Source organism: Taudactylus pleione, unplaced genomic scaffold (genome assembly GCF_031769625.1).
Source record: "Taudactylus pleione unplaced genomic scaffold, aTauple2 ptg000512l, whole genome shotgun sequence".
NCBI lineage: Eukaryota > Metazoa > Chordata > Amphibia > Anura > Myobatrachidae > Taudactylus > Taudactylus pleione.
This window is the reverse complement of record NW_028284914.1, coordinates 4,043,059-4,067,699: the sequence shown is the minus strand read 5'-3', so window position 1 is coordinate 4,067,699 and position 24,641 is coordinate 4,043,059. Positions and strand designations below refer to the sequence as shown.

Here is a 24,641-nt window from a genome sequence, read left to right as displayed (position 1 = left end):
TAATGGGTTACTGTGATCGCTGGTCCTGTATATGCTGGAATTATGACACACAATACACTATGTATGACACATATAATGGGTTACTGTGATCGCTGGTCCTGTATATGCTGGAATTATGACACACAATACACTATGTATGACACATATAATGGGTTACTGTGATCACTGGTCCTGTATATGCTGGAATTATGACACACAATACACTATGTATGACACATATAATGGGTTACTGTGGTCACTGGTCCTGTATATGCTGGAATTATGACACACAATACACTATGTATGACACATATAATGGGTTACTGTGATCACTGGTCCTGTATATGCTGGAATTATGACACACAATACACTATGTATGACACATATAATGGGTTACTGTGATCGCTGGTCCTGTATATGCTGGAATTATGACACACAATACACTATGTATGACACATATAATGGGTTACTGTGATCGCTGGTCCTGTATATGCTGGAATTATGACACACAATACACTATGTATGACACATATAATGGGTTACTGTGATCACTGGTCCTGTATATGCTGGAATTATGACACACAATACACTATGTATGACACATATAATGGGTTACTGTGATCACTGGTCCTGTATATGCTGGAATTATGACACACAATACACTATGTATGACACATATAATGGGTTACTGTGATCACTGGTCCTGTATATGCTGGAATTATGACACACAATACACTATGTATGACACATATAATGGGTTACTGTGATCACTGGTCCTGTATATGCTGGAATTATGACACACAATACACTATGTATGACACATATAATGGGTTACTGTGATCACTGGTCCTGTATATGCTGGAATTATGACACACAATACACTATGTATGACACATATAATGGGTTACTGCGATCGCTGGTCCTGTATATGCTGGAATTATGACACACAATACACTATGTATGACACATATAATGGGTTACTGCGATCGCTGGTCCTGTATATGCTGGAATTATGACACACAATACACTATGTATGACACATATAATGGGTTACTGCGATCGCTGGTCCTGTATATGCTGGAATTATGACACACAATACACTATGTATGACACATATAATGGGTTACTGTGATCACTGGTCCTGTATATGCTGGAATTATGACACACAATACACTATGTATGACACATATAATGGGTTACTGTGATCACTGGTCCTGTATATGCTGGAATTATGACACATAATACACTATGTATGACACATATAATGTATTACTGTGATCGCTGATCCTGTATATGCTGGAATTATGACACACAATACACTATGTATGACACATATAATGGGTTACTGTGATCACTGGTCCTGTATATGCTGGAATTATGATACACAGTACACTATGTATGACACATATAATGGGTTACTGTGATCACTGGTCCTGTATATGCTGGAATTATGACACATAATACACTATGTATGACACATATAATGGATTACTGTGATCGCTGATCCTGTATATGCTGGAATTATGACACACAATACACTATGTATGACACATATTATGGGTTACTGTGATCACTGGTCCTGTATATGCTGGAATTATGACACATAATACACTATGTATGACACATATAATGGATTACTGTGATCGCTGATCCTGTATATGCTGGAATTATGACACACAATACACTATGTATGACACATATAATGGGTTACTGTGATCACTGGTCCTGTATATGCTGGAATTATGACACACAATACACTATGTATGACACATATAATGGGTTACTGTGATCACTGGTCCTGTATATGCTGGAATTATGACACATAATACACTATGTATGACACATATAATGGATTACTGTGATCGCTGATCCTGTATATGCTGGAATTATGACACACAATACACTATGTATGACACATATTATGGGTTACTGTGATCACTGGTCCTGTATATGCTGGAATTATGACACATAATACACTATGTATGACACATATAATGGATTACTGTGATCGCTGATCCTGTATATGCTGGAATTATGACACACAATACACTATGTATGACACATATAATGGGTTACTGTGATCACTGGTCCTGTATATGCTGGAATTATGACACACAATACACTATGTATGACACATATAATGGGTTACTGTGATCACTGGTCCTGTATATGCTGGAATTATGACACACAATACACTATGTATGACACATATAATGGGTTACTGTGATCACTGTTCCTGTATATGCTGGAATTATGACACACAATACACTATGTATGACACATATAATGGGTTACTGTGATCACTGGTCCTGTATATGCTGGAATTATGATACACAGTACACTATGTATGACACATATAATGGGTTACTGTGATCACTGGTCCTGTATATGATGGAATTATGACACATAATACACTATGTATGACACATATAATGGATTACTGTGATCGCTGATCCTGTATATGCTGGAATTATGACACACAATACACTATGTATGACACATATTATGTGTTACTGTGATCGCTGGTCCTGTATATGATGGAATTATGACACACAATACACTATGTATGACACATATTATGGGTTACTGTGATCACTGGTCCTGTATATGCTGGAATTATGACACACAATACACTATGTATGACACATATAATGGGTTACTGTGATCGCTGGTCCTGTATATGCTGGAATTATGACACATAATACACTATGTATGACACATATAATGGATTACTGTGATCGCTGATCCTGTATATGCTGGAATTATGACACACAATACACTATGTATGACACATATAATGGGTTACTGTGATCACTGGTCCTGTATATGCTGGAATTATGACACACAATACACTATGTATGACACATATAATGGGTTACTGTGATCGCTGGTCCTGTATATGCTGGAATTATGACACACAATACACTATGTATGACACATATAATGGGTTACTGTGATCACTGGTCCTGTATATGCTGGAATTATGACACACAATACACTATGTATGACACATATAATGGGTTACTGTGATCGCTGGTCCTGTATATGCTGGAATTATGACACATAATACACTATGTATGACACATATAATGGATTACTGTGATCGCTGATCCTGTATATGCTGGAATTATGACACACAATACACTATGTATGACACATATAATGGGTTACTGTGATCAATGGTCCTGTATATGCTGGAATTATGACACACAATACACTATGTATGACACATATAATGGGTTACTGTGATCACTGGTCCTGTATATGCTGGAATTATGACACACAATACACTATGTATGACACATATAATGGGTTACTGTGATCTCTGGTCCTGTATATGCTGGAATTATGACACACAATACCCTTTGTATGATGCATATTAAAGCTGGATAAGTACTAATTCTGCCCTCTTCATGGACAGGCCACACTCGCTCTAAAATCAAGCATTTGGAAACCCCCTGTAGAAATCCTGCATTTGCCCCTGAAGGCTATCAGCTACAAGACGGTGAAAAGCTCTTTTGCAGGAGTAAAAGAAAAGCCCCTCCGTACAACAAAGAACCACTAAAAATAAGCCCTCTCCATTCTCTTTATCTCATTAAAGCAATATCATTAAATTAAATCTAATATCTGCGCTGCTCTGCAAAGCACATGAGCCCGTAACCTCGTTCCGCAGTCCCCTCAGGTTCTGCAAGCTTCTGCTCTCCGCAAATGCCTTCCTGCACCGTAAACTCATTCCATTTGGTGGAAATGGAGGCAATTAAAATTGATCTCGGAAACCTCCTTGGCCATTTTATGCTTGTGTTATCCAAGGAAGTTTCACAGCAGAAAATGTATCTATTTGTTGGAAACCATTGAGAACAGGTCTGAAGTAGCATTCTGTGTCAATACTGTACATAAATAGTCATATACTGCTGAGTCCACAATGTCTGCAGTATTCTGCTGCCCTCTGGTGGAATTCTTGGTAATGGTTCTTCCTAGGCCAGTCACGTAGAGGAGGTAAAGCTACATTGTCCAATCTGTTCCGCAGAATGGTCCCGATTCAGCACGGATCGTAATTGCAACTGCGCACGCAGATCGACCGGTTGTTAGCCATGCATATAAACCGCACTGCATGTGCGCTGCGATTGCGCTGCGATTACGCACACATAGAGGAATCCATCGTAGAGTGAGTGACAGGCTGTCATCGTTTGGGGGTGGTCGAAGAAACACATGCGTGCCTGTCTGTTTGAACGCCGTTTCATGGGTGTTCATAAACTAGCCACTGCGATTACATACGCAACTGCGTGCGACGAGACTTGTCGTTTTTGCGGCAGGTCAGGTCTGCTGTAAATGGGCGTGACGGGCTGATGTCAGTCGATGGTAGCAATGTATGCACAGAAGTGCGAGGTTGGACGGATTTGAGAAAGCAGCAGTAAGCGTCTTTATGCTTGCTGAGCTGTAGGCAAAGCATCATATTCACAGCTGCGTTGCGTGCGATTTCACAGCTGTGATCGCATTTGTGATCCGTGCTGAACCAGGCCCAATATTCGCCCATTGCACCTTTGGGCAGGGGATTGTGCACTTCACTGCCAGAATATATTAAGTGACCAATAATAAACCTTAAACATACCATAAAGTATATGAAATTAACACTATTGTCACCCCAGTTCTATCTGCAGACTATAAACTACAATAATTCCAATACAGTGCGGAACGCGCCAGAAAAGCAGAGATGGAAGATGGTGTCTTTATAAATGGCTTGTTTCATCATGATTCAATGTGATTCATGCTGAATGCCGCCACAACCTTGTCACGGTATTAGGTTTTAATTGGGCATTACAAGTAATTAATTTGTGCTTTGATACTAATTTCCATAACGGCTGCGATGCTTCGCAGAGCACTGATGTCTTCAAGCAAAGTGCTCAATTCACCTGGTAGAAAAAGCTCTGCTCTCCAATTCATCTTTATTAAAACGTAACTTATTCAGCCGGGGGTTCCCGCAGGAAGAGAGCTGGAATCTGGAAAATCAACAACAGAGAATTTTGTACCAGGTGTAAACTTAGGTGGGTCAACAGTGGCGTCACAAGGGGGGTGCGGGCCAAACCTGCGAGTCACCCGCCAAGGGGTGACACCAAAGTGCCGACAGCAGCATTACGTGCAGCACTCGGCTCCTGACACAGTGAGGGAGCCGACACTGCACACAGACTGCTCCCCAGGGGCAGTCCGCATCCCGGGACCCACAGAGTGACTAAAACAGTGTTTGGGGCCACGGCCCCCTAAGCCGGTATACGGCTTCGCTGCATGCTCTACACTATTGACCGCACTGGGTGTCACCCCGTGGAGGGACGCCACCGTGGGTCAACTCAGATGCAGAGGTGGCGGTGGGGTAGGGTGTCAGGGAGAGTGGATAAAGCATCAATAATTTAACTAAATGCTCAAAAGCTTAATAAGTGTCAAGTCTTATAAGATATTGTTATTATTGCAGAGATCTAGATGTACAGAACTTTGTCTAAGTCATCCACCCCTGCTTTGATGGAAAACCACAGTACATTGTACGCATGGCAGGGACTAGATTTATGGTGTGTAGTGTTATGTCAACATGGTCAAAATGTTGACACCGAAAATGTTGACATTAACACAGTACGTCAGGGATAGGTTTAGGTTTGGGTGGGGGTATAGCCAGTGGCGCATGCATGCAGGCAAAGTCCCAGGGTATTTATTTCAACAAATTCCCTGAGAAGCTCGGGGAGAAGATACGCAGAGACAGAGCTTTCTCACAAGCTCTTTCCCTTCATGCAATATTTTATATATCCTGGCAATGTATTCAAATATCACACACATCCCTCAGTGACAAATATCCAGCTTGCACAAGAATAAAGCAACTCTCTTATCAATTTACACACACTGGGCCTGCTTCATTGATGCACATGGTGACGGGTCCGTGCGTTAGAGGCCGATGTTCAGACGGTTATTCCGCACCTGTCATAGGGCTAGTACATTCTCCAATGGTGCAACCAATACAGCCAGTGGTGCGTCTCTGTAGGAATTTCATCGGCTGCGGCATTAGCTTAAAGATACAGTCGCGCTACGGCACAAGACACAGTTGCAGCTGCAATAGCGTGTGCCTCTGAATCAGGCCCGATATTTCCTCCTGACATTTTTAGTTGCTGTTGCTACAGTATATCTACAGTAAGCAGATTTATTATCAGGTCAGATTAATATTACAGCCCCTCATTAACCACTGCAGCTTCAGGGTAACATCACACAGGCATTTAAATCACCGGCTGTTTCTGTGAAGCTCCCACAGTGACAGATGGATAGCAGGTCTGTAGCAGCGTGAACGCTGTGATGCCGAAAGGTGAGCGATACTCAGCGAAGATGGTAAATAGCTGGAATCAACGAAGTAGCAATAAAGTCACGGAGGACACGAATACAAGGTACAGAGTACACCTGGAGCCTTGAACTATCCGGGGTAGGAACACATAGTTCAGGTAATGGGTTGCTCACAGGAGTTAGCTTAAATAGGGAGTGGTCTCTAGCCTCTAGCAGACCAGGTGAGCAAACAGGTGCAGCAATTAATCACAGGGAAGCATCCAGGTGACTGCAATGAATGAATGTCTGATTTTAAAAGGAATGCGAAGGCCCCGATGTGTGACAGTTTGGGAGGTGTAACATAATAAATTGAATGGCTTATTCATGTCCTTCCTATATAAATCTCCAACACTTTCTCAAGATCACGGGTCTGATTTTATAAAATGTATTTGGGCTAAGAAGCACCCAAGACTGCAGATATAAATTCTGACCTTGCCAGTAACAGACGTGGGTGGATGGGTGCCTTGGAGTGCCGGTCACAGGTAGGGCTTTGGTAAGTCCTCATTAAGACAACCAGTTTTAGAGTATGTTCCAAAGACATGTAGTCAGGATGCTGGCGGTTAGCGTTAGACTGCGGGAAGGGACGGTTAGGGTTAGCCTGCCAAAGGAGATGGGGTAGAGTAAGGCTTCAGAAGGGGTGGGTTAGATGGAGGGTTAGAATAACTCGCCAACATGTGTCTGGATTTTCACCATCATGATTCCAGAGCCAGCATTGTGACCGTCGGGATTCTGACCACCTATCCTGTACCCATTCCCAAGCAGCCTTCTCTGGTATACCTGTACAGTATATGCATGTGCCTGGTGTTCACATTGTAACTATAGCTAAGAGCAAAGTGCCCGAAAACTGTTCAGGGGCATAAAAAAAGGCAGGGACAGGGATAAATTACCGGGGCTCGGGTCTCTTTGGTGGCCATGAGTGCGGGGGAGGCATGCCTCGTCCTCCCCACACAATGCTGTGACAACGCCCACCGTTGCATTCACCACAGGAATATTCACACTGAAGGGGGCAGCCCTGCCATCCTTAATGATCACGCCCCAAAGTACCCAGACTCACAGGATGTCTCAGCAGCCCTCCCTGGGTTATTTCCTATCCCTTTGGTCTGACCGACGATTACCTTGTGCACAGCTGGGACAATGGTGCCGTCTACAACAAAGTATTATTTCTTAACACCGTGAACATTTTTATATATGAAGTATTATTTATCATCATTGTAATTTTATATAGTGCCACCATTTATGCAGCGCTGTATAGAGAATATTTTGCCATTTGCGTCTGTCCCTGTCCCATAGGATTACACTGCATTCTAAATTCCCGTCAGACTCCAAGTAACCTGCCAGCATGGTATCGGTATGGAAAAATGGAAGAGTATACAAACGTCACACAGTTGAAGCCATGACCCCAGTGCTAAGAGGCAGTAATGCTAACCACTGTGTCACTTATCATTAGCCTGCAGGGCTTGAGATAATCCTCTTACAGTGATGATCAGAGTAAGGAGCCCTTCCAGGTAATAATATAATTATCTGCAATGGGTTTACACCAGGGAGCCATATACTGTCATTTACTCTCATAGGGGCCTCTTCATGATGCTAATTATTGGAGTCCAAACAGACCCCAATAATTAACATTCTGACTCGCCGCGGCTACCGGAGCAATTCATTATTGCTTCGACGCTGTGGCAGCTGATGCGATATCATCTGTCCCCGCGAGCTGTTTCACTGCTTCTGTTGGAGATTGACGGGACTGCGTATGCGTGACCTAGAGGTCACGCATGCGCACAAGAGCCCCGACGTCTGGCAGAAGTAGCCGGACAGGGGCGGAGGGATCCCTCATCGCAACCCGGACCTCCTTCCCATAGGGAAGGAGCGGGTTGTGATGCCGGAGCAGGAGCACTCGCCATCTGAAGATGGCAAATGCTCCCGCACTCAAGCTCCGAAAATATTATATTTTCTGAGCTTGATGAATTCTGTCCCCATACTAGTGAATGGGGACAGCGGGCCATTCGGCAAGAGGAAAGTAAGTAGGAGATATCTGTGATACTAGTGTATGGGGACAGCGGCCATTCCGGGAGAGGAAAGTAAGTAGGAGATATCTGTGTTACTAGTGTATGGGGACAGCGGGCCATTCCGGGAAAGAAAGGTAAGCAGGAGATATCTGTGACACTAGTGTATGGGGACAGCGGGCCATTCCGGGAGAGGAAAGTAAGTAGGAGATATCTGTGATACTAGTGTATGGGGACAGCGGCCATTCCGGGAGAGGAAAGTAAGTAGGAGATATCTGTGTTACTAGTGTATGGGGACAGCGGGCCATTCCGGGAAAGAAAGGTAAGCAGGAGATATCTGTGACACTAGTGTATGGGGACAGCGGGCCATTCCGGGAAAGAAAGGTAAGCAGGAGATATCTGTGACACTAGTGTATGGCGACAGCGGGCCATTCCGGGAGAGGAAGGTAAGCAGGAAATATCTGTGATACTAGTGTATGGGGACAGCGGGCCATTCCGGGAAAGAAAGGTAAGCAGGAGATATCTGTGACACTAGTGTATGGGGACAGCGGGCCATTCCGGGAGAGGAAGGTAAGCAGGAGATATCTGTGATACTAGTGTATGGGGACAGCGGCCATTCCGGGAGAGGAAGGTAAGTAGGAGATATCTGTGATACTAGTGTATGGGGACAGCGGGCCATTCCGGGAAAGAAAGGTAAGCAGGAGATATCTGTGACACTAGTGTATGGGGACAGCGGGCCATTCCGGGAGAGGAAGGTAAGCAGGAGATATCTGTGATATTAGTGTATGGGGACAGCGGCCATTCCGGGAGAGGAAAGTAAGTAGGAGATATCTGTGATACTAGTGTATGAGGACAGCGGGCCATTCCGGGAGAGGAAGGTAAGTAGGAGATATCTGTGATACTAGTGTATGGGGTGTATATCCATGATATCATCAGCTTTACCTTCTTGATGAATGGCCGATAACTTAATTTTTACAATTTCAGGTGAAAATATGCATTTTCACCTGCTTTTGTGAAAATGAAGTGATGATGACTAGGCCCCTCAATCACAATACATGGTGAATAGGTAAAATGCGGCTTCCATGCTGTGCTCATCCAGCTCATTAATCTCTTTCACCATCCGCATTTCTAATGTGTTATTTATAAAATTTACCTCCATTTTAAACATATATCCTAACACAAGTAAAGCAGTTTCTGCACCAGGTCCTAAGGCCCTGATTCAGAGCCGGACGCTCTGACAGAACGCTCGCTCTGAATCAGGGCCGTCCCTCTGAATTTAAGAGCGGCCTCATGGCCGCTCGCATAGCTGTGGGTTACCACACACAGCTATAGCGAGCGCCCAATATGATGGTCGCGATGGTCAAGACCATCGCGACCATCGGGCTTGCGACGAGACCCTTGTGGTAGGGTCTCGTTGCCGCAAGCCCTGGAGTGCTTTTGGCTCTATCAGAGCCAAAATCACTCCCACTGACATCACTAGTGATGTCAGTGGGGCCGGCCCCAGACGGTAGGCGTTCCCATGGGAACGCCTCCGTCTGGGCAGCCACGCCCCCGGCACGCCCACCAAAGGCTTGGCCGTTGTTATTTTGGTCTCGCGCATGCGCACGACGGAGCCGCCTCCGTCGTGCGCATGCGCACTTGGCCAACATCGACCCGCTTGCGAGCGGGTCTGAATTAGGCCCTCAGTTTCTTATTGGTCATCTAATATCTGTTTTTATTCTCATTGCTACAACTGTTACTCAGTCCACTTGTGTGTGGGTGACAATGGATCCAATCCAATAGACAATCCAATCAGATTGGGTGTGAAATTTAATTCCAGGCGGTCAATGTAATAGAACGGTTTACAATTAAATTGCTGACAATCATACAACTTCCTACATTGCGCACGTAGGGCTTCATTCAGGCTTGCACGCAAACCCGATTAATTGAGTGCAAGTCCGATGGTGGGTGGACAGCGTATGCGCTGGGGGACGCAGTGCACATCAACTGCAATATCATTGCAACCCCGGTCACAGTGTCCTGGACGCCGCAGCCTGATTGACGGGTTCAGTCAATAAATAGACAGTAAAAAGGTCAACAATGTCTAGACAGATAACAGTTGGCAATAAGTCGACACAGAAAAGGTTGACATGGATGAAAGTCAACAGGTTGAAAAGGTCGACAGGATCAAAAAGTCAACACAAAACCATGGAGGGCACAAAAATGGTTGACACTGTTGGTTTTTTTTTAGGGTTAGGCATTTACCCTGACAGTTAGGTATTTACCGGAGGGTTAGAGTTAGGCACTTACCGGAGGGTTAGGCACTACAAGGGACGGTTAGGGTTAGGCACCAGGAGGTAGGGTTAGGCACTACAAGGGACGGTTAGGCACCAGGAGGCAGGGTTAGGCACTTACCGGAGGGTTAGGCAGTACAAGGGACGGTTAGGGTTAGGCACCAGGAGGTAGAGTTAGGCACTTACCCTGACGGTTAGGGTTAGGCACCAGGAGGTAGAGTTAGGCACTTACCGGAGGGTTAGGCACTTACCGGAGGGTTAGGCAGTACAAGGGACGGTTAGGGTTAGGCACCAGGAGGCAGGGTTAGGCACTTACCGGAGGGTTAGGCAGTACAAGGGACAGTTAGGGTTAGGCAGTACAAGGGACGGTTAGGGTTAGGCACCAGGAGGTAGAGTTAGGCAGTACAAGGGACGGTTAGGGTTAGGCACCAGGAGGTAGGGTTAGGCACTACAAGGGACGGTTAGGGTTAGGCACCAGGAGGCAGGGTTAGGCACTTACCGGAGGGTTAGGCAGTACAAGGGACGGTTAGGGTTAGGCAGTACAAGGGACGGTTAGGGTTAGGCACTTACCGGAGGGTTAGGCGGTACAAGGGACGGTTAGGGTTAGGCACCAGGAGGGATGGTTGGAGTTAGGCACCAAGGGGAGGGTTAGAAAACACAAAATAAAAATGTTGACCTTTTTGTGTTGACCTTTTGTCTCTATCGACCTATTGCCTGTCTAACATCTATTGTTAATCTAATTCCTGTCTATCTTTTATACCAAACCCCTGATTGACAGGCTGCAGATGTTTGAGGACGGGGAACGGGCAGCGGCGGGGACCGTTTCCCCAAAACAGAGGCACGTCGTCTCCATTTTGTGAGAATGCTGAAACCAGGGTCTGCTTCTCCGAGGAAGGGGTAATCCAGTATTTACCCATTGCAGCTGCACTACCTGTAGTTCCGTCCCTAAGGCGTGCTGAAACCAAAAATTAACCGATCATTCATTAATAAAGCATTAATAAATCAGTATCATTTAGTTATAAATGACAAGGAAACTGTTACATTAATTAGTTTATTTTAGATTACAGGCAAATTATTTGCTTGTTCTGCTCATTAAAAGGCCAGATGATATTGTTCAGATTCCTGTAAATTAATTGAAAACAAAAATCTCTTTTCTGTCACAGTGTCAGGCATCAGAGATAGGAAACAAGCCTGTGTGACAGATCCAATTTATTATGTGCTGTACAAACAAACAGAGGAAACCAGGGCGCAATCTGCAGGCAGCGCCTCTCTCCTTCCCCAGTCCCTGGATATAGGTGGCCATTCTAAGCCACGTGGAGAGATGCAGCCACTGGCTTAGCAATTTGTGGCTCACCATGCTGTGATCCAAGCTTGGATAATGGACATTATAGGACTCTATAGCATACCTCCCAACATGACCCTCTCCAGCAGGGACACAGTGCTCTGGTCCTGGACTTCCCTGGTAATTTATGATTGGTGGAGGCTCCAGGGGTGGGGCTGCAGCACAGTCCAAAATTCAAATAGGGGAGTCACACCAACTGCCAGTGAGTCCCAGCCAGTGATGTTGGCAGTGTGTGAAATGACAGTTGGTGTGACTTCCCTATTTGACTTTTGAACTGCGCCTTAGCCCCGCCTCTTATCAGGGAAGACCAGGACCAGAGCATTGTGTCCCTCCTGGAGAGGGTCATGTTGGGAGGTATGTTATAGAAATGTATATAGCGAGGCAAGATCAGGGTAAGGGTGGCACATGTCAGGCAGCAGCCAAGTAGTATTACAATAGTCGAGGGCCTTGGTACAAGTACCGCAGCTACTATAGTTTTATTAGCAGCACAAAAATAAACAAAAAATATAAAAAGTAATTCCTGGCCTGACTAAACAAAAGGATTTCCTCTCTCAGGGGTAAATTTACTAAAGTGAGAGTTTTTAGAAGTGAGTTTTAGAAGTTATGTTGCCCATAACAACCAATCAGATTCTAGCTGTTATCTTCTAGAAGGTTCTAGTTAAATTGTAATTAGAATCTGATTGGTTGCTATGGGCAACATCTCTTTTAAAACTCACTTCTAAAAACTCTCACTTTAGTAAATTTACCCCTCAGAGTGGAAGGACCTAAAGTCCCTCTCATATTTGAGAAGTTTTTAGCACAGCACTTACATTCAGTAATCACAGTGGCCCTCATTCAGAGCCGCTCGCTAGCGGCCGTACGCTCGTTCCGAGCGATGTTCGCACATCTGTGCATGCGTACGGTTTTTAGTACGCATGCGCGAACCAGTCAGTGTGGCCAAAAATCGTTTGTACGCTATATAGCGAGTGCCTGCTATTTTGAGTGACAGAATGAGGCGTATGTGGGTGGTAACAGGGGAAGGTGCTTGAAAATGGGGGAGTGGAATTCGAACGCAGGCGTGCTTAAAGGTCAAAACGGGCGTTTTAAGGGAGTGCATAATTAATACAGCAGCGTCATTGACCACGTCACTTGGTTTTTTTTAACTCAGAACTGCTCGCAAAATAGCGGTTGAAAAAACCAACCACAAGAATAGCAAGCAGTTCATACGCTGTACGATGTACTCGATTAATCTAATAAATAGCGGACATGACGTATGGTGCGAGCGGCCAGGGGGCGTTTTTAACAAATAAACGAGCGTATGTTTTGCTCGCTCGTTCAGACTTAGAGGTGTGAACAGACTGCAATTTGCGAACGGATCATTTGAATAGCCACCCCTTGTTTTTGAACGAACGACCGCAAATAGCGAACGGCTCTGAATCAGGCCCAGTGTCTCTTAACAAACCTCTGACCTGTTTCCAAGGCAGTGAGAGATTGACACACCCTTCATCAGCCTCTCATAGCTGGTCTGGAAGTCAAGGCTGCTACTTAGCTTCTATCTACCAAGCAGAAGCGAAAAACCTGGAGCATATATGTCTCCCACTGACATCCTTTCCAGTGTTTTTGTCACAATAGATATATAAGCAAAGGTCACTTTTCTGTTTGTCATAAACAGGCTAATCCAGAACCAAGCAATTGATTCAATGTTGATTTGGCCACTCACGTAGGACATGTGTCTGGGGGAGATGTGCTAAGACTTGGGAGAGAGATAGTTAAGAGATAAAGTACCAACCATTCAACTCCTGTCATGTTGCAGACTGTGTCTGAAAAGTGACAGTTAGGAGCTGATTGGTTGGTACTTTATCTCTCTCCACAGCTTAGTACATCTCGCCCTCTCACTGTTATCTCCCTCTGAAACATGAATACTGCTAACCCAGTCATCTCCCTCAAAACTAAAAAGTGTTAATTAAGTTTAGAACTCGCATTGAGGGTTCGATTCAGACCCGCTCGCTAGATGCGTACGCTCGTTCCTAGCGTATGAGCGTATGCAAATTCGGCCAAAGTGACTGCAAGGCAGGCGATCGCAGGCAAGGCATAAGCACGCCCACTATGTCTTGGCGTGCGATCGCTTTGTGTATGCAGACACCCACCAGCCTGTCTTAAGACGCCCACTTGTGCACGTCATCTCTAGGAAGTGTATGCAACCATCGGTACATCGGGGACCATCGGATGCATATGCAGCACTTGAGGTTGACTATTCCCTACCGCAAGCACTGCGAGCACTTCAGTGTAAAATTCAACTAGATGACGTGTACTATGACGCTGCCTGTTAATTATGCACGCCTCTGAAACGGCGTTAAGACGCTCAGGCACGCCTACGTTCGGACCTCCACTCCCCCGTTTCTAGTGGCCAGCCCCTGTCACCACCCACAAATGGCTTGTCCTGTCACTCATTCAGCTGGGCTGTCTATGCTCGGCGAGCGTACTACGCTTCCCGATCGCTCGGACCAGTTCGCGATGCATACGCACAATGCGAACCATCGGCAGCTACGATCGAACGCTTCATAGTGACCGGGTCTGAATCAGGTCCTGAGTTCTATCTAAATAATGGAGGGATTAATCATCCCTCCTGTACATAAGTATCACTTCCGAAAAGCTGCTTCTTTTGCAGAGTCAGCTTTTCAGAATTTAGAGAGCTTTTACCTGCGGCTGTCTTCTTCCGTTGTTCTTCGCAGCAGGACAAGCGCTACGTGCATCACGCACGTGCACTGTTTGGTGCCTGGGCACCAGTGGTCAAACTGTCAATCATACTGGCCCCGCCCGCAGATTCAGCGGTAATTACAACAGTCCGTCTGGATCATGGGGAGCCAGGTGTGGGGCACGCTGACTGTCGGGGTCCGAAGGAGGCTGCACTGGGATCCGGCACAGGGACACAGCAGCTCTTCATGAAAAAAATGAAGAGATCGGGACACAGCCGGAGGGTGAGGTGAGTACAGAGCGGGGGAAGCGAGGGGTATCTGAAAAGATCCCTTCTGCTGTACAAGCTGCCGTGTAAACAGCAACTTGTGCAGACTATCGGAGGCTGTACACCATCTCAGAATGGCGTACAGTTTCACACACAAGTTCTGAAAAAATTAGATTTTTTGGAACTTGATGAATGGCACAGTGTCCACATCCCCAGACTAAAGTATGGGGAGTGTGGAAATGAACGCGGCAAGACTGTAACCAGGAGATATCAGTGATATCTTCGGCGTTACAAGCTACATGAATAGGACAATCTACATAAGTATGGAAGAAAGGGGGTAAACACGAATAACCCATAGTTGCATATGCTCAGCTCCAGAGCATAAACACATGCATGATCAGTCTACAAAACTGACATGCATATAACTCTATATGGCACTAATACATATGTAAAAGTTTGCAGTATTTAAGGTGCAAAGAGAATGTCAGTAGAAATGAGTTTGGATAAATTGCCACCTCTCACTCATCTCTCCAGAAAGTTACTTACCTCAGTTACTGATCTATTGAACTAAAACGTCATACAGAATACAGGTAAACCTCCCGTCCCCGTTTTCTTACTGCACCTTTCTCCCACTTTCCTAGTCTCTCTCTCTCTGCTTCCCGTTATCCCTGTGTCTACACGTCTCCTCTCCAATAATCAGTCCTCTTTTTAAAATCAATTCCCCCCCAAAGCTACTGAATGCTCGGTTATCAGAGATACATGCACCAGACACTAAACGAATCTCCATTGGCTTTACACTTCATTTTAACATCAAAGGGCTCAGCATGGAGACATTGATAAGCGAGCCGAAGTGGAATCATTTTTTGTTTTACAGTTTTCCGGATTCCCACCCTAAGGCGTTTGGGACAAGGCTGCTTATTTTTGGCTGCTCCTGACAATGACTGCAAAATGATCCTCTTAATATTATATTTCCACTGCAACAAAGCACACAACAAAAACGTCTTCAAGTGTATCCACGGTGTCGACATACCTCCCAACATGTATAAGGACAAAATAAGCTCCGGCTGTAATCCATTGATTCGCCCTAAACACACCACCTTTCTCCCAGTCTTTTTGAAGCTCCGCCCACTTCATTGTAAGTTCCGCCCCTTTCACCATCCGCAGTTGGGAGGTATGCATGACCATAGAGTACTTAGGGGTCTATTTACTAAGCAGTGTTAGGAGACAGAGTGAAAAGTGATAAGGTGCCAGCCAATCAGCTCCCAACTGTCATTTTTCAAACACAGCCTATGAGATGACAGTTGGGAGCTGATTGGCTGGCACCTTATCACTTTTCACTCTGTCTCCTAACTAGAGATGAGCGGTTTGGATTCTGTGGAATCCGAACCGCTCCGAACATTGGGGATCCGAGTCCACCCGAACCCTGTTCGGGTGTTCCCCGCCTGATTCGGATCCCCATTCGGGGCCGAACGGCGGCCGCCTGATGTCGGATTCTCACTAGAGAATCCGACATCAGGGCTCCTATTGTGTAGGGCAGAGCGCTGTGATAGCGCTCTGCCCTACACAGATACAAACACACAGCCGCCAGCGGCAGCTGTGTGTTTGTTACAGCAGCCAATGAGAGTCACACAGACTCTCATTGGCTGCTGCATGGAGGGAGCCGGCTGGAGCTCACACATGAGCTCCATCTTCCGGCTCCCTCCTCAGCGTGTGACAGCAGAGCGGACGGCGCGGGAGCGGGGATACAGGTAAGTTTTTTTTTTGTTTTGTTTTTTTACTTGTGCAAGGGCCTGGGGTGCTACTGGGGTGTCTGCTACTGGGGGTCCATACTACTGGGGGGGCCTGCTACTGGGGGGGGCTATACTACTGGGGGGGGTCTGCTACTGGGGGTGGCTATACTACTGGAGGGGGCTATACTACTGGGGGGGTCTGCTACTAGGGGGGTCTGCTACTGGGGGTCCATACTACTGAGGGGCTATACTACTGGGGGGGGCTTACTACTGGGGGGTGGTCTGCTACTGGGGAGGTCACTACTGGGGGGGCCATACTACTGAGGGGCCATACTACTGGGGGGGCCATACTGGGGGGGCATACTACTGGGGGGCTTACTACTACTGGGGGGGCATACTACTGGGGGGGGCTTACTACTACAGGGGGGGCCATACTACAGGGGGGGCTAATACTTGGGCAGCCTACTACTGGGGGGGCCTTCTACTGGGGCAGTCTACTACTGGGGGGGCATACTACTGGGGGGCCATACTACTGGGGGGCATACTACTGGGGGGGCATACTACTGGGTGGCATGCTAATGGGGGGCATACTACTGGGGGGGCCTGATAATGGGGGGCATACTACTGGGTGGCATGCTAATGGGGGGCATACTACTGGGGGGGCCTGCTAATGGGGGGCATACTACTGGGGGCACTGCATAGGGGACCCTACTACTAAGGGGACTGCATAGGTGGCACCACTGCTGGGGGCATTGTGTAAGGGACACCGCTACTGTGGGCATTGTGTAAAAGGGGCACTACTGTGGGCATTGTGTAAAAGGGGCACTACTGCGGGCATTGTGTAAAAGGGGCACTACTGTGTGTCGTAACATAAATAAGAGACACTACTTTATGGTGTAATGTGAATCAGGCCCTATGTGCGGTGTAATGTGAATAAGATTGTGCACTGTGACTCCTTGGGCCGTAGCCCACTATGTAAACAAGTACTGTGACTCTGCTGGCTGTACCCACTGGGTGGGTGCACTACTTTTCATTTCTGCCACTGCTGTGTGGCAATGTGTCATAGATGTGCTTTATACTGTGGTGTCTGTGTCATTGTGCCGCTGCTTTGTCGCTTAGTAACCAGTCAGCTCACTGCAACCTTTGGCCAATAATGTTGAAAACAATATTATAAGCTGTGATATGGTCTAAATTGACTGGAAATTAATGTTATTGAGCTTAATAATACTCTAGGAAGAAAAAAAAAGACCAATTTATGTGATTTTAGCTTTTTTTGTCAATTTTTGTAAACAAAATCCAAATCCAAAGCCAGTCACCGCAGTTTGGCAAATCCAAATCCAAAGCCGGACGACGAATTAGAACCAAATCCAAATCCGGCAAAAATGGTCCGGCGCACATCCCTACTCCTAACACTGCTTAGTAAAAAGACCCTTTAGCCATTTTGTGGGCTGAACAGACATTTATTGCAATGTAATTCGGTAGAAAACAGAGCGGCTTATTTATGAAATGCAAACATTTCATCCCGCAGTACTATGATATGCCCAAGTGCATTGTTCCGGTCCGCCAGTCACATTTCCAGGTGTGTGCCCACTTTCTGAGCTTTGGAAACACCCCAGAGGAAGGCAGATGTACCCAGTGCTTAAAGTGGTCCTAGAGATGTGGTGGAATTCACCCCCCCCATCCTCGGCGTTATCTTAATAAAGGGACCGCAAAAAGGGGTGCGGTCTCGACATAAAGGGGCGTGGGCACACAATAGTATCCCCAAATCAATTTACACCAAAGTAGCACAATTTTCACATTACACTACACATAGTTCCCCTGATTCACATTACACCACATAGTAATGTCCTTATATGATACACAGTAGTGCCCCTATTACACAATGCCCACATTAGTGACCCTTATACACAATGCCCACAGTAGTGACCCTTATACACAAAGCCCCACAGTAGTAGTGCCCCATATACAATGCCCACAGCAGTAGTGCCCCTTATGCAATGCCCCTAGTGGTGCCCCTAATGCAGAACCCACAGTAGTGGTGCCCCTTATGCAGTGCTCTCAGGAGTGGTGCCCCTTATGCAGTGCCCCCATCAGTTGTGCCCCCAGTAGTAATGCCCCTGTAGTAGCACCCCCAGTAGTAATGCCCCCTGTAGTAGAGTCCCCAGTAGTAATGCCCCCTAGTGCCCCAGTAGTAATGCCCCCAGTAGTAGTGCCCCCTTACACAAAAAAATCCACACAATCCTTACTTTAAGCCCCGCTCCCGCGTCCGCTGCTGTCCAACTGGCCGCTCCTCGGAACTATGGGAGAGACGTCGGGAGCCGGAAGCCAGAGCTCAGGTGTGAACTTCAGCCTCCAGCTGCCGCTGTAGGGAAGGAGCCGGGCGCCACTGGTAACAAAATCTCAACGGGTGCCCACCACATGGAGCCTCCCTGTGGCGTAGGGCTGACAGGCCGGTTAAAGTTTCACCCGTTCCGGACCACTTTAACCCCTGGATGTATCTATATTTGTAGGTTTGTGGCTCTTCCAGACATGTGCATGGTGAGAGTAATACAAATATCACAGTTCAACCTACCTCAACTATAGGATCATCTCCCTTACCCTAACCCTCCCATAGCTTAACCATAACCCTCGCCTGCCGCAGCCTAACCCTAACCCTCTACGTCAGTGGTCGGGATTCTGGAGCCGAGATTCTGCCTGCCGTATTCCTTTTATGCCTAGCTGCCTAGCTTTAGAGTATTCAACCTCCAAGGAGCAAGTGAGGGCTTGTGACAACCTCATTGGTGTAATTATAGCCCCGTTCCCTGCTGCACAATCCAGTGGGGCCGGAGTGATACAATTTGCAGCCAATGACGTCATCAAATCCCCGCCCACTTGGATGTGGGCGGGATCTGGGAGCATGTTTTACTCCAGCAGGAGTCCAGGGAACTGAGATTCTCTGAAACTCATGAGTCTCCCAGACATTCCAGGAGAGCAGGTAAGTATTCATTTTTGGCTTGATATATTGATGAGAGCGGGAGGGGGGGGGGGGGGCATGAGATCCTTACTGGATTTATTACTGTAAATACGCCTAGAGCAGGGATTTTCTGCTACTGGAAGGTGTAAGATGCGTCCCATTAATAGTACAGGATGAGCCCTGGTTCGCACCAGCAGGTGGAAACGTCTTTCCATTTGCATTGACCTCAAAACTAGGGGCATTTCCCTAAATGCCCCTACCCACTCGGATGCCTATTTCATACCTAACAAGGTGCATTTTACAGTGGAAGGTGCTCCGCCCACTGTTTTCATGTCCGCAGCCGCCATCATTAGTATTGGCCCATGCTGAGTGCACAGTTTCATGGACGGAGAGATCCGGTCACGCACAGAGCGAACCCTCAGACCTCATATCCTCCGAGCATTGTGCGCAGCCTGCTGACAATCGTGAGAAGCGTCCACTTTTGCATATACATCCAAATCAAAATCAGGCCCATTATACTCATGACATGAGCTCTAAAACAAACAAAAAAAAGAGATGTATTTAAGTAGGGATGTAGTCAGACGACAGTCAGGATGACCGACAAATTGCGGAGGCAAGTATTAGGGTTAGGAGGAGGGTTAGGGTTAGGCTGCAGGAGAGAAGGGTAAGGATTTGGCTGCAGGACGGGAGGGTTAGGGTAAGGCTGCAGGACGGGAGGGTTAGGGTAAGGCTGCAAGACGGGAGGGTTAGGGTAAGGCTGCAGGACGGGAGGGTTAGGGTAAGGCTGCAGGACGGGAGGGTTAGGGTAAGGCTGCAAGACGGGAGGGTTAGGGTAAGGCTGCAGGATGGGAGGGTTAGGGTAAGGCTGCGGGAGGGGTGGGTTAGGGTAAGGCTGCAGGACGGGAAGGCTAGGGTAAGGCTGAAGGACGGGAGGGATAGGGTAAGGCTGCGGGAGGGGAGGGTTAGGGTAAGGCTGCAGGATGGGAGGGTTAGGGTAAGGCTGAAGGAAGGGAGGGTTAGGGTAAGGCTGCGGGAGGGGTGGGTTAGGGTTAGGCTGCGGGAGGGGAGGGTTAGGGTAAGGCTGCAGGACGGGAGGGTTAGGGTAAGGGCTGCAAGACGGGAGGTTTAGGGTAAGGCTGCGGGAGGGTAGGGTTAGGGTAAGGCTGTGGGAGGGGAGGGTTAGGGTAAGGCTGCAGGAGGGGAGGGTTAGGGTAAGGCTGCGGGAGGGGAGGGTTAGGGTAAGGCTGCAGGAGGGGAGGGTTAGGGTAAGGCTGCGGGAGGGGAGGGTTAGGGTAAGGCTGCGGGAGGGGAGGGTTAGGGTAAGGCTGCGGGAGGGGAGGGTTAGGGTAAGGCTGCGGGAGGGGAGGGTTAGGGGGAGGATTAGGGTAAGAGTTATAATACTGAAATCTGTCGGGATGCCGCTGTCTGTATTCTGACCCTTTAATTATCATAACTCACCAGGGCCGTATTATTATTCACAAGGCTGACTAGGGTGCAGCCTAGGGGCCCCGCAGGCCAAGGGGCCCCACAGGGAGATGTTGCAAGGCACACTCGTAGTCAGCTGAGATTGATTTTGAGATTATGAGGGGGGGCCGGATAGACAGCTGACCAATAACGCACTAGCGTCAGGGTCATTACACCCCTCCATGAGAGGACACGGGACCACTTCTATCACAGTTGCTGTCACCTCCGCTACCAGGAGGGACAGCCGTAACAGGGCACAATTGTGCCCCGGTCCCACCCCCTGAGCATGCTACGTCATTATGTCGCACAGAGCGGGTGTGACCAATAGCTCTGGTATGTGCAGCGCTGACCAGGCACCCTCAGGACGCCTAATCAGCTGAATATACTGTGCAGGGTGCCCATCCCCGCGGGTGCTGCAGCAGCAATCCCGGCTCCCTGCTAGCCAGGTGCAAGGGCCACGGAACGCAGATGGTGCCCCCCGCTGTGCCTCTGCACCCTGAGCGGCAGCACTGGACACCCATAGCTGGTTACGGCCCTGGCCTGGAGGAAGTTCTCTCTCCTCCGGACCTCAGCACACACAGGGACAGGAGATTCCGCAGAACTTGCAGGGATTCTGGCCGCCCACCAGAGAACCGCCGAGTGCAGAGCAAGGAGACCTCAAACTAATATACAAGAAATTTGTTTCACCTCCTAATTAACCAATTCCTTATTGCAATGATACAAATTGTCTTCTTATATTAAAACAATTATCCCTTAATTATATATATATATATATATATATATATATATTTTGTAATTATAAATAATACTAATTTTATTCACTTCAGAATATTACAGCATTGAACAATTATACCCCCAAAGTGTGCTTTACTGAAAAGTGCCGGAGGGGGCCCCAAATACCTGTCACTCAATAGCAAATAGCGGTCACAGATCCTTCAATAATCGACCATGTGAGTGACGCTATGGCTGCGCAGAATTGGCGCTTTGTTGTGTACGGGATCACAAATGTAGGCAGATACACGCCCCGAAAATGGTCACGACACTCCCACATCACTCAATAGCAAATAAATCCTCGCTACAACCGTAGTCCCATTTGATCGCAATTCAATCGCTGCTTGTGCGCATTGTGGCTAAGCCGCACGTGCAGCCCACCGATAATTGCTCTAGTGCGTGAACATCGAAATATAGCACCTATATCTGTATCAGGCCCACATTTACTTTAGCAGGTGAGCGGCTACCTTATGTGGACAACGAAACCTTCAAAATGTCCCCCATGGCGTTGGCGTTGATAAACATCAAAGAGGGCGCGCACCGTCCTACGGGTCTGATTCACTGGGGATCGCAAAAGTGCGTATGCACGCAGTTCAACTGCGGTAAGAAGCCAAACCACTGCAATCGCAATGCAATCTCAGCACCACATAAGGAAGCCCACTTTACCATACACACATCCGTAATACTTAGAATAGCAAAACCATCGGTATCATCGGACCCATACGCACACTTGCACAAGCCCTGACCTTACTCGGCAATTGCTAACAGCCACGCACGCTATGAGAACTTACACTGCGTATGGGATAACAGTGGCTAATTTAAGCACACCCCTGTAACAGCGTGCAAATTCACTGGCACTCCTGCGTTTTCCCTGACCAAACCCCCCCGCCCCCCCAACCACCATCCACAAACGGCACTTCCTGTCCATCACTCTGGGGTCTGTGTAGCCTCTGCGATCGCAGTCCCCATCGCAGCGGCCGTTTCACCCACTGCGATGCATACGCACGCACAGAATGCAACTATCGGCCGATTGCGTGCGTATTAGCAACTGCGATCCAAGCTGAATCAGGCCCTATGTACATAGCAGGCCAACAGACACAGTTCTGCAAAAACGTAAGGTAACAATGCTGTACATTTGTTCTACTGGATACATGACCCTAATTGTCATATTATACAATAGCCACACACGCAACTGGAAACGCAGCAAGGAGACGGCTGGGAAAGAAGCTGAGGCTGTAAGATCTGGATAAAAGCAGCAAAATGTGTCATCAGCAAAAGAATTGCAATGCGAGATAGTAATAGTAAGCGCTTATCACCTTATTACGGAGAACGGCAGCGAGTTCCACTTCAAAGTGCCCAACACAGGTTATAAGTACAACTAACATTAATCAAAATCACAGCAATATACAAACAAAGCTTTTTGTGGTGTTTAAAAGCACAAAAGAGCTTAGCGAAATATATAATATAATGTTTTATCATCACATTACTGGGGGGGGCGGGGGGTCCCCAAAAAGAAAATCAACACAATTAAATATCCTCAATTTAACCCATGTTTGTGGATTTTAAACTGTCTAGTGTCACTTCTGACAGCTCTGGGCGCTCGTCCCCAAACCGAGGACTCAACCATACCCGATTTCATGAACTCTTAGACCAGAGGCTCCCAGACTGGGTCCTCAAGGCACCCTAACTGTCCAGGTTCTCAGGATATCCATGGTTGAGTACAGATGGTTAAATCAAAAGATCTAGGTACTAATTAAGATGCCCAAGCATGGTTATCCTTAAAACCTGGACCGTTAGGGTGCCTTGAGGACTGAGTTTGGGAACCTCAGTCCTTGGCAAAGACAACCATGAACCCCCCCAAAATGGTAGAATTAGGCAAACCCTCATCTTGCCTCTATGGTACCGTGACCAACATACAAAACACTGGCTATTTAAGAAAAAATATTGCGCTGTGTAAATGTTCATTATTTGACCATTGCAGAGAACCTGCCCTAATATTCTCCCCTCTGCGTCCATAATGAGTCCTCTGCCTGTGTGATGCATGTCTGACTTGTTTCCAGAACACACACCTTCCGCAGTTCATTGGATTTGCAGCTTGGGAATCCCCCACAGCACACCAGTCATTCGTAGCAAGCACCGGCTAATATCAGACATGCATGTCCATTCTGTCCCTACCTGCTTCTTCCATCCTGCGGAGGCAAAGCAGCAGATTCCTCCACCAGCTTGGCATGGCAGTGACCGAGGGAGGGCGAGCCGACAGGAGTCCTGATGTTGTCTAGCAGAGGAGAGACAGTGCTAAGCTTCCAGCGTGCAGCCCATCGCCTGCCTGCACTCCCTACTCCACAGAACGGGGGGCTCGCTGATGCAGCCTCTCCGCATCTTACCCTGCAGTGACTGCACACAGAGGGGAGCACACAGATGGTTCAGCTCAGGCCCGCGTGCGGGCTGACTTAATGCTGCATGACGGCTTCACCATTTATATTTTCTGCAAACAAACAAAAAAAAATAATACATTAACCACTTTGCTGCCTGCATGGTTATAGCAATAACAGGGCTATACAAATCAACAGGCATGAATAAAGTCTTATTTTGCCATGATCCCGGCTTTCTGCTGGATGCTATTATGTCTATTTCCATCCCTGTATAATATTTCCATGCAGTCATCTTGCATAGTTCTGCGTACGCTGCAAAACAAATTGAATTTATAACTATTTGGTAGCAAATGACTCATCTCATTCCCATTAACGTGTCAGACTCTGTAATGGAAACGAATGCAAGGCACATTTAAGTGCTCTAGGTACCTATTTAAACCAGGGAAATAACAATTTGAAAGTATG

The 24,641-nt window shown here is 47.1% G+C and overlaps 1 protein-coding gene across 1 annotated transcript in view; it reads right to left on the bottom strand.

Annotated features, from left to right (window-relative positions):
- GRIP2 (glutamate receptor interacting protein 2) overlaps positions 1 to 24,049 on the bottom strand; it is a 472,906-nt gene extending 448,857 nt beyond the window's left edge. The window contains exon 1 of the mRNA XM_088450259.1: positions 23,980 to 24,049. Coding sequence (XP_088306385.1) covers positions 23,980 to 24,034 — 55 coding nt within the window. The 5' untranslated portion in view covers positions 24,035 to 24,049. The remainder of the gene's footprint in view (positions 1 to 23,979) is intronic.
- Positions 24,050 to 24,641: the final 592 nt, after the last annotated feature.